The sequence below is a fragment of the Pinus tabuliformis genome, chromosome 7, assembly GCF_031772625.1.
Source record: "Pinus tabuliformis cultivar Carrire ecotype Pingquan chromosome 7, CPIR1, whole genome shotgun sequence".
In the NCBI taxonomy this organism is placed as follows: domain Eukaryota; kingdom Viridiplantae; phylum Streptophyta; class Pinopsida; order Pinales; family Pinaceae; genus Pinus; species Pinus tabuliformis.
Window position 1 is genome coordinate 1,682,407,664 of NC_142293.1, and position 12,019 is coordinate 1,682,419,682.

Sequence of the window (12,019 nt, forward strand, 5' to 3'; positions counted from 1 at the left end):
GGAATTTGAACTTTGGTACTCACATATGATTATACCCTTGAAGGTTCCTGGAACTGTTCACCCATGCTTGACCCACCTTATGATTATATGGTAGCTCACATATTATACATCACCTTCCAAGAGCTATTTTCGCCCTAGTATAGACATGGGACACCATTGGGATGTTTAACATTATGGTGAGTTCTTTGATTCCTTGTTACCCCATTGGTATCATACCCTTGGTTGCTAGTTTGCCTCATTTTTTTCCATTCGGTCATTTTTTTGGTGCATTTCCTAAGTTCACTAAACCATTTGAGGGCACAAACCCTTAATATGGGTCCATCGTTACTTAGGATGCCTTAAATAAGGTTCATAGCTATTTAAATCTATTTGGAAGTTGTTATTTAGTGGTAAATTTTAGTCAAATATCCAATATTTATTGATTTCTTCCTATTGATCATACCATAAATTTCCTCTAAATGGTATCATGAATGTGAATTAGCAAGTCAGATAATAGAGGGGCATTTCGGGCCTAAATTATCTGCAATATCATAGTAACCAAATCGACAACGTGTAACCAAAATACATAACACACTACTTTTATAGGATTTTGACACTTATTGGAACATGAAAATGTTTCAGGTGAACTTCACAAGTTCACCTTGTTATTAAGTTAAAGGTTCTAATTAGAAATTTATGTTAGGATATTTAGACACTTAGGAGTTATTTGTGCTCAACTTGGTCTAATGTGTCTATTAGGTAGAATCATGTTTCTTTAGTATGAATTAATTGCATCATAATTTGATGGTCATGATGTATTCTAGACATAAAGTAATCTAATGGTTTACATTCTCCTCGATATTAATGACTATTGATCCATGACTTAACACCCAATCGGTCCATAATGTCGATTTAAAGAGCATGGGGGGTCACTGTTAATAATGATTTCATGAGAAATATCTTATGTAAAGTTCTTTCCTTTATCATCACTTAAATTTCCTCTAGTGGCCACATTGACTGGGGATGTGGAGTATTTCCCTCTTTGAGGGTTTCAACCACATAAAAATACAAGAGCTATGATATTTGATCTAGTTGTGTGAGTAGTTATTGAAGGTGTTTGTCTTATATGGAACGAATTATCATCCTGAACATGTATCATAGCATGTTCAAATAGCTACTCTTTTTGTTGATCGATATCTTGAGCTTCTGTTGCCATTTCTAATATTAATTATTTCCATACATTTCTTTTCCTAAACAATTTATTCCATTATGTCTAGAGAATTGGTTTTATTTAATAACACCTTTCCTTTCATAAAGAAAGGTGTCTAGTTTCCCACGATACAATTTTTTTCATTATGTCATGAGATATACAATTTAATTACACTTTAAAATAATAATTATAGAGTTTGTTTTCCATTTTTCTGTTTATATTCTTAGTTTGATACTCTTTATAATTTACATATTTTTAGTTTGATACTCTTTATAATTTACATTTTCCCGTTTCCCCCCACTCTATAAAATCTTGGCAAATTAGAAGCAGTGTTGAAAATATTTTTCTTAACTACATATTCTCTTTGTAGTGCTCTATGTGATCTCAAAAAATAAAAATAAAAAAGGGAAAACTTGTATTTTTTAGGCAAGTTAATTGATATTTAACCCCATTGTTGTTGAGAATTAGATTTTTTTATTTGTTTTTAACAAAAAATTGTTTGATTTTGGATAAGTATTTTTTTTTGTAAGCATGCACTCTGAGGCAAAGATCCAAGAACACCAACACCAACAATCCTATCCTCCACTACCATTAGTATGTGGTTTGCACTATCTCACTTGGTTGAAAATTACTTTATATAGTAAGAAGTCTTGAGTTCAAATCTCTTTTTAAGTTACATGCAACTCTAGTTTATAAAGTAACTTCATTATAAAAGTGTTTATCACTTGTTTTATAAAACTAGGTGACTTCATAAAGTAATTTTTTTGTATAAGTGAGCTTATAGGTAAAGTTAGTGAGGGTTTTTTTATTATTAAATTTTCACATCATCTACAACCATACACGTGAACTTCTACTTACCGTTTGGTTATTTGTTATCATTATTGCCTTTCTTTTTAATGACATAACCTTCATATTTGAAGCCCATTTTTAGAGCTTTTTTAAATATTCAATTTTTTGAGGGTTTTTTTATTATTAAATTTTCACATCATCTACAACCATACACGTGAACTTCTACTTACCATTTGGTTATTTGTTATCATTATTTCCTTTTTTTTAATGACATAACCTTCATATTTGAAGCCCATTTTTAGAGTTTTTTTAAATATTCAATTTTTTCTAGAGATGTCCATTTGGCTAGTCAATTTCAACTTTTGAAACCATATTATAGATATTTTCATATGGCCACTCCAAGTGAAATTTTTCTTACTAGTGTTGTAACATGATTAGTTTTGATTAAACTGCGTGATCAAACAATTTCTACTGTGTATTCTCTCTGGAATGATTGGATCTCTTGAGATTAACTAGCCAAAAAACATGTAGCCATATGTCTTCATTGTTTTCACCTCATTTGATTGATAGTTGTCTTCAGCATGAATTTGTATTTTGTGTAATTACTGTATGAATAATGTAATCCATGGACAATACATTTTTCCATAAATGGTTTACTTTTCAAAACTGATAAGTAGGGTTTATCATTAGGAGTTAACTGAAATAGAAAACAAAAATCATAAAAATAGTCCAACAATGCTATTAAAACTGTAATTTTGTTGTGTGTGACATAGAATGCAAGGTAGGGGTGGTGTTCTAATGGCTTCTTATTCTAGTTGTTATTCCTAAGCCTGGATCAGGTTCATGATCCCCTGATCCAACTCATGATCTAACTCAGAAGAGAAAGCCTAAGCCAAAGCCCTCTCCTACACCCAAAAAGAGCTCTCGAGTAGCAACTTCCCCACAGGGTAAGATTTCCCAAGATTAAATTTTGGCTACCACAATGTTGTTAAAACTTCAATTTTTCAGTGTGACATAGAATGAACAAACTCAAGTTTGGCCAAACAACAAAAGACAATATTGATTATGATTTATTTCTCACATTTTGTAGAGAATAATATTTTGACCATTTGGAAGAGGCAGACAAGTTCTTGGAATAATAGAAATAAAAACATTATAGATATGCTATGTACATCAATAATAAATATCCCCACAAGACAATTACATCTCTCCAACTCTCTTTCTAGAATTTGTATGGTCTTGTATGGGGTCTCTCCAAACCAAATGCCAACAACTTGTATTTATTTCCTAAATGGATGAAGTCTCTCTCTCCTGGCCGAAGTTTGGATTTTGTGTACATCCGTGTTGGTCCTCTAGTAATCATTTCCGTAGTTTACTATCAGATGAATTGATCAACTATATTGATTGTTAGGGAGATGGAAAGGTCCAAGGCAAAAGAATGATCAGTGGTGGGTCAAGTGATGGGTCAATTGCGGCTCATCTATATGAATAAGTGGCACCAATTCCTAATGCACATGTTGATGGAAGATGAGTTTATGGTTGGGTAAAGCTTGGATCTCTGAGCTGTCTCACATTTCAATATTTCAATATATTAGATAAACTTGACCCTATGGTGGAGTTGAGGTTATGTCAACATTTATGGTTAACAGTTGTGGTTTTGGGAACCTAGTATTGGTGACTCATGGTATTACATGTAGTTGAATCCCTTAAAAGGCTTGTGTATTCTCCATTGTAGCTAGCCATGGTTGAGTGGTGAAACCTCAGGTTGTTGGCCGACTTGGCTATGTTTTAGAAAGGACAATAATAGATCTATTGTTGGTTGGTTTTTCCCCCAATTGGGGTTTTCCAGATAATCATGGTGTACATGGTTTGAATGTGTATTTCTTGATTGTTGTATTTATTTCTCTTGAACCCTAACAAATGGTATGTTGGCAAGGGCCTTGGATAGCTGTTCGAAATGTTCACATCGACAAAGTGGTGGTGCTGGTTGAAGCAATAGCTCATTTCACAAAACAACAATGTCCGTTGAGTGATGGTTTGATGAGGAGCGTGAAGAAAATGAAGTCTCGAGCCTTTGCCAAGCCCTGGGAATATTTTTTGGAAATTTAAATTAAATTTTGAAATTGTAAATTAGATTAAGTTGAGTTAGTCTGAGTGCATGAAGACCAAAGCCGCGTGCTATCTGCTGCGTGTATTCTCTGCAGTCCCGTGAAGACCAGAGCCGCGTGCCACCTGCGTGTATACTCTGAGGTCCGGTTTGGTTTGTAAATCGTGAAGAGTGGAGGCTGGAGAAAAACCTTCTGCACGGCGTGAAGAGGAGGCACCGGCCTATGTAAAGAGAAAGGAGGACGCAGGAACCTACATACTCTGCATCCAGAATTGGAGTGGAGCGAGGAGGCACCGGCGTGGAGAGAGGAATCTTTGCATGCATCGAGGAGCCTTGACATTTACGTCAAGGAGGGCACCACTACTGCGTACCCACCAAAGGCGCATTGGAGAATGCTGCCCTGCGTGTGAAGTGTTGCCCCTGAGGGTGAAACCCCTCCATCGTTGACCACGATGCTACTATCGAAGAGAAAGTAGGACGTAGAGGATTACCAGAAAGCCTGTCTGAGTCGAAAACCTGCCTGATCTACTGAAGCCGAGAGATCAAAACAAAAGAACAGAGCATTGTTTTCATAAAATCAAGAATTTCAGGTAATTCTTTTTTTTTCCAGAGAAATTTGTTGAAAGGCTTTTATGGTTAAAGAAAAAATTCTATTCTAAAATAGTAACAGAAATTTTAAATAAAAATTCAGTTACAAGAGAAGGGTTAAATAGTGGGATAGGAGTCTTGCAGGGTGAAATGCATGGTTAAACTTGCAGCAATTCAAGTTGTGTGTGGGTCAAGATAGCAAAAAAATAAAAATAAAATGGAAATTTTCATGTAAATGGGTATATGACTGTAAGACCTGGTAAGGAATGCATAACCGAGTAAATCACTGGTAATGTCTGAATGTCCACTTGGGTGATATGGAGATGCATGTGGTGGTATGATGAAGCATGTTGAACTAGGAAAGCTTGTGAGATTATCAAATACCCTAACATTGACTGGGTAGGGCCTGGAGGTGAGTGGTGGCTGGCTCACTTGGCAGATTTGGCTAGATTTGGCCAAGGAAAACCCAAAGTCAAGTTTAAAGGGGGATTGTTAGATAAACTTGACCCTATGGTGGAGTTGAGGTTATGTCAACCGTTAGGGTTAACAGTATTGGTTTTGGGCACCTAGTATTGGTGACTCATGGTATTGAGCTCATGGTATTACATGTAGTTCAAGCCCTTAAAAGACTTGTGTATTCTCCATTGTAGGCAGCCATGGTTGAGCGATGAAAGCTCAGGTTGTTGGCCGGCTTGGCTGTGTTTTAGCTAAGGACAATAATAGATCTATTGTTGGTTGGTTTTTCCCCAATTGGGGTTTTCCACATAATCATGGTGTACATGGTTTGAATGTGTATTTCTTAATTGTTATATTTATTTCTCTTGAACCCTAACACAATATAGTTTGTTTTGGTATATGCCTCATAAACTCATGGAGAAATTGAGCTCTCGACACCATTCTTTAATAAAGAATTGTATGTGGTGAGAAAACTGGTACCGTGGAAGAATGGATTTATGCATTCACAATTGACCCATTGGCATGTTCTTAATTTTGTTCATGGTAAATGGCAATCATAAAAATTTTACTTATTTTTTCTCTACTACTCTTTCCTTTACTGAGTTTCGTTTGCAACATGTGGTGCAATTACTCGTTTATAATCCTTGTATCATATCAGATTATGGCATGTCTAAAAAAATACATCTCTGTAAACCTATAATAACTTGTTATATTCTCTTCTTTTAATTATTAAACAATTACAACTCAAATTCAAATGTTAAGCTTTACTAACTTCTTTTTGAGTGAAATTATTTCTATAATATGTTGTTAAACTTTATGTTATTCATCTTGTTTTTACAATTATATGAATATGCCAAGAGTTTTAAGAGTTTTGGTGTTTGGAATCCATTTGCAACAGTCCCACCCGTGTTTGTTAAATATCTTCCAACTTATTACTTTACTTAAAATACAAACCTAAAAATGATTTAATTATAAAATTTACTAAATAAAAATTTGTAAAAAAAACATTATACAAAATATGGAATGAGATATTACATGGTATCTGCATTTTCTGTCACATTTGCAAAAACTAGTAGAATGTAAATAAAAGCTTCCGGTTTTGAAATTAAACTTTAGACCTCTTCTCTGTATAAGACTGATAGAATGTATATTAGAACTCTAAATTTTAAAAATAAATCCATTAAAATTTTAAAATTAAATTTGTTATCTTTTTAATTTACGAAATTATAACTTCTTTAATTTTACGGGTTTTGAAATAGTTAATATTTCGTATATTAATAGAAACGCTCACAGTGCCGATCTAATAGGCAACGGTAGTTAGTTTATATTCCGTTTGTGTGGAAAAATTAAATATTCAATAAATATTCTAGTCAAACTAACTTGGTTATCTTCCTTGTGTTTCTTGAAACTTTAACATTTACTCGTTAATAGTACTGTGAGGAAATGGTGATGAGGCAACCTTATACACTGACTTACCATTCAGTTAATATTTTCCTGGAATTTCCGTCGTTTCATGTCCAACTGACACCCACAAGACTTCTCTACCCTTCAAAATAAGCACCGCATCAAACCTGCATGCAAGACTTCTTTGTCCTGCAAAACCTCTACAATACCCACATCAAACATGCATGCAAACAAAGAGACCGAATCCCCTTTATGTTTCTATTCTTCATTACACGTTGGTTGCGTGAGACTACAAATATATATACGCATCAACTTTTGCAGATATTTATTTTTGTACCCATTTACTGATCAATTGCAGCAGAAATGGGTTACAGGGTTACCGTGGAAAGGTTTGTGTGTATAATTCTTGCTACTGTGCTGTCTGCTCATCATCAGTTTGTGTTGGGTGAGTTTGACTACAAAGATGCTCTGCATAAATCTATTCTGTTTCTGGAGGCTCAACGTTCAGGAAAACTGTCCAGCAGTAGCAACAGGATAAGCTGGAGAGGAGATTCTGGTCTAACAGACGGACAAATCCAAAATGTAATAACAATATTTTCTCATTTTGGTATTGCCATCTGTTCCGGATTGTTTTAGAAACGTTGTTTCCTGAATGTTTTAGAAGTGTTGTTAATCATACCCAAAACGGCAAAATAACGACGTTGATCTTATCAATGCGAAAATAACGAGGGTATCTATTTTGGCGAAAACGATTGATACTCCACCCACAACTTATTTAGATCAAACAATTGATCTCTCGGAATTGATTTCTCAGCACTATCAGATTTCAGGATATTATGAGAATATACAATTAAGTTATTAACATAAAGATCCCCCGCAACCCACCTACAATGTGAATTCTTACTCCAGTATTATGAGTTATGAGTTTGCAACAGCTTGATTTCTATCAACATTCTCTGTCCATATAAATTAGGAATTGATTATTTGGTCCAGATCTTCAAGAAGTCTGGAAAGATGCAATGATGTTCAACATGGCTTTTACTGTGTATTTATGTAGGTGGATTTGGTGGGCGGTTACTACGACGCTGGGGATAATGTGAAGTATGGGTTTCCGATGGCTTTCACCGTTACCATGCTGGCATGGGGAGCCCTTCAGTACAGAGATGAACTTGCAGCAGCGGGAGAGTTGGAGAACGTTAGGGATGCCATTAAGTGGGGAACTGATTATTTCATCAAAGCAAGCGCCACCGAAAACCAGCTGTGGGTTCAGGTGAATTAATTGCCATCCCAACTAAATTTACTCATGGATCACAACAAAATTTACTAAGGATCACAACAAATGGCAATTATGAATTTAGTTATGGTTTTGTTTTTAGGTGGGAGATCCAACTGCAGACCATAACTGTTGGGAGAACCCAGAGAGGATGGACACTCCAAGGACTTTGTACAGAATAGATACATCCACTCACGGGACAGAAATTGCAGCAGAGACTGCTGCAGCATTGGCCGCTTCCTCCGTCGTCTTTGCAGCCATTGACAAACCTTATTCCATTCTCCTACTCCAAAGAGCTACTTTGGTATAAGATTATGCGTATTCTAAAATCACTTATACTGTATTATTGGTTTAGAACAGCGATTGCAGATTTGAGAGATATTGAGATATTTTAGAATCCTACTGTACTGTTAGGAAAAAGGTCAATGGTTTAATTTCTTTTCACTATTATATACTATTTTTAGAATTTACAGTCCAGATAACTTTAGTAATTAAAACAAACATATGATAGGAAACAATTTCTTTTCACTGTTTTATTCTATTCTATTCTTAGAATTTACAATTGAAACAATTTCTTTTTTTGTTTTATTCTATTCTATTCTTAGAATTTACAATTTAGATAACTTTAGCAACTTATGATAGGTCATATTTGTTTGTGGATGAACGTTTTTTTATAACTTTTATTTTAAATTTAATTTAATGTCTCCATTTTTGGAATATTTTGGGATGAGGCAAATACCGGTGAGATTACTTATTTGAGGTTGCCTACGTTTTTTATGATTCCAAAATATTCCAAAAATCTTTCAAAAATGCCCATTTTTAACATGTCTATGAAATTCATGTCTTAGATTCAAAATTGAAAATTAATTTAATGAATTGTCTTCTCCAACATTTTAAAATACTCATATAATTGAATATTAATTTAGTGCAGCTCTTTCGTTCATGTGTTAGATTCAAAATTGAGAATTAATTTAATGAATTTTATTCTCCAACTTTTTATGATACTCATGTAATTGAATATGTCATTTAGTACAGCTCTTTCGTTTCGCTGACCAGTACCGGGGAACATATCATGGAGAATGCCCTTTCTATTGCTCTGTCTCGGGCTATGATGTATCTTTCCTTAACATTATTAATTTTACTTCCTTTTTTACTTCACACTATTATTTATTTAAACTACAGAGTGAGTAACTTCTTGAAGTCTTCTTATTATTCCTCTACTAACTAACTTACAGGACGAGCTTGCATGGGCAGCGGTGTGGCTATATAGAGCAACTGGATTGCCATATTATACCAAATACATACTCCACCAAAATTTTTGTACTTCCAATGAGTATGAGTTCAATTGGGATCTCAAATGTGCAGGAGTTCAAATCCACCTGTCTAGTGTAAGTCCATATTCACATAAACATATGAATCACCAAATGTTCAATTTAGAAAAAGTTTAAGACTGACCACTTGACCCTCAACTGACCACATCTTCATAAAAATTAATAAACCTGGCAGCTATATCTCTCCGGAGAAACCAACCTGGAAGTTTTCAGAGGCCAAGCAGAAGTGTTCCTCTGCTCAGTTCTTCCACAAAGTCCTCAATTCAAAAATTCCATCACACCAGGTAAATGGAAGTTTCTCCCTGTCATGCTCCGAGTTTCAAAATTAAGCTCATCAACAGTGTTTGTATCTGTTGAGTTTCAAAATTAAGCTCATTAACAGTGTTTGTATCTGTTTCACTTGTACAGGAGGTTTGTTGTTTGTCAGAGATGGTGCAAATACACAATATGCTACTGGCACATCATTCCTTGCATCAGTTTACAGTGACTTACTGTCACGATATAAGCAATACCTGCAATGTGGCGATCAAACATATGAACCAAGCATTCTTATTGCATTTGCCAAACAACAAGTACACATACATATTATAATTTTTTAAGTGTTGCAAAATATTTAATTAATGAGGAGAAGAATTGAGCACACTTGTATATCCATTCCAGCTTTCTCAGAGTATAAGAGATTCAGAGTTAAATAAATTTGATTTTTTGTTTTTTCATATCATAATTTGAAAAAGCAAGCAAAGTAGTAGCTAACAAATCCACTTTGTATATGTAAATTGCAGGTGGATTACATTTTGGGAAAGAATCCTGCTGGTATGTCTTTCATGGTGGGTTTTGGTGACAAATATCCACAGCAAGCTCACCACAGAGGGTCCTCCATAGTTTCGATATACGAGGATTCCAGAAAGATATCATGTACCGAAGGTTTCACTTTGTGGTTCAACAGAGAAGCACCAAACCCAAATGAATTAACAGGTGCAGTTGTGGGAGGGCCTGATCGCTATGACGGGTTTGAGGATAGCAGGGCTGATTCCACCAAGCTTGAGCCCACGACGTATATCAATGCTCCTCTCGTGGGAGTCCTGGCTAAGCTCCACAACAACATCATGGAATAATCGACATAACAGGGCCGATTCGTGCAAGCTTGAGCCCACAACTTATATCAATGATCCTCTTGTGGGAGTCCTGGCTAAGATCCACAGCATCAGCATGGAATCACGGACTTAAGTTCAAAAAGTTATGCTAGTAATATCTTTTACTAAGTCTGTATTCTATATGCAAATCTGAGTCGATGGAAATATATATGAATTTTGGTACTTCTGGGCTCCAGAATTGTTTTGTTTCATTTCATCCTGTTGAATCCTATAATCAGATTGAAGACTTGTTTTTACATCTTAGATCCCATATGCAGATTGAAAATTCTTCTATTTTTAAATAGCAGTGATATTGGCATAGAAGAACATGGTGTATGAGAGTCTCGGAAGATCCTGTGCCATCGTGTTATATATGTGAGCATACAGGGAATGTGTGATCATAGGATTTTTGTTCCATGATGTTATATATGAGCATTTAGGAATGTGTAATCATAGGATTTATTTGTTTATTAATGTATAGATTGCTCTTGACTTGCACGAGCCGGAAATTTGCACTTGGTTATAATGTATATTTGTTTTAAATAATATGAATATATTATAATTTTTTTTAATGGTGTTTAACTTTAAAATACAAGTAGGGAGGATGGATAATTTGAATATAGGTTGGAAATTTATAGATATCCTACAACAAATATTGGAGTATATGAGCATTACGGAATATAGATTTTGATTTGTGTTTAGTTTACAAAATATGCAAGTGATATAAATGTTGTATAAAAGTATATGTATTGTGCCAAAGAAATAGATATTGTGATAAAGAAATATTCTTTGTTAAGATGGGAAAATAGAGATTTAGTTGGGAATTCATAGATATCATATAACAAACATTAGACTATATCAGCATTATGAAATATAGACTTTGGTTTGTGTTTAGATTATGTTTTTTAAAGAATGTATATTGATATCACCACTGTGTATAAAATTATATGTATGTGATAAATAAATAGACATTCTTAAGATGGGGGAGCATATACTAATTACTTACACACAATTCAAAACCAACGCTTTTACTTTGTAACTCCATCATGTAGACATTGCTAAAATGACATCTAGATAGAGAAACAACCATCCACTAGATTTCATGGGTACCCAACCATTGTACTTTGGTTCATTACGATGTCCCTTCATGTGCATGGTTCATTCAACTTCTTGCACTTCCTGTATTATACAACCACTATGGTCCATTCAAGTGTTTCCAACCAACACATGTCTCGCTCCTAGTGTTAACGAACTTCCTAATAGAGACGATAGAACTAAACGAGACAACTCCTCTATATGGCCACACCCTCCTATAGATTTCCCTTTGTTTTCTCTACAATATAGTTTATTATTTATTTGATATAGTTTGTAAATGTTTTTATCTTTTATTTTGTTTTATTTGATTGTATATGCATAGTTTCCAATTAATTTGATGACATTTTTTTCCATTCGAAATTTATTTATTTTTCATATCATTTGATCTAATTTGTTTCCTATTATTTCATAAAAGTGCCAAAAAAATTATTGAAAATTTCTTGGTAACGAGATCCAAATCAAAGAGTTCAAAGCGTTGATCATATGGGTGTTTTTAAAGATTTTGATTAAATTCAGATGCAAGAAATTTGAATCTGGATCATGTATACACATTGCTAATATAATTTTATGAGCTCTCAATTCCTTAAATCTAGATATAGAGGAATTGTTGATATATTATATTGTATTTGGATCTGGATAAGATAAATTATGTCT

The 12,019-nt window shown here is 34.3% G+C and overlaps 1 protein-coding gene across 1 annotated transcript; it reads left to right on the top strand.

Annotated features, from left to right (window-relative positions):
* Positions 1-6,896: 6,896 nt before the first annotated feature.
* LOC149254954 (endoglucanase 8-like) lies at positions 6,897-10,252 on the top strand. Its single transcript, XM_089454890.1, has 8 exons — positions 6,897-7,115; positions 7,591-7,803; positions 7,910-8,110; positions 8,842-8,919; positions 9,042-9,194; positions 9,313-9,421; positions 9,546-9,709; positions 9,920-10,252. Exons 1-8 carry the CDS (start codon positions 6,897-6,899, stop codon positions 10,250-10,252), a joined length of 1,470 nt encoding a protein of 489 aa, XP_089311016.1.
* Positions 10,253-12,019: the final 1,767 nt, after the last annotated feature.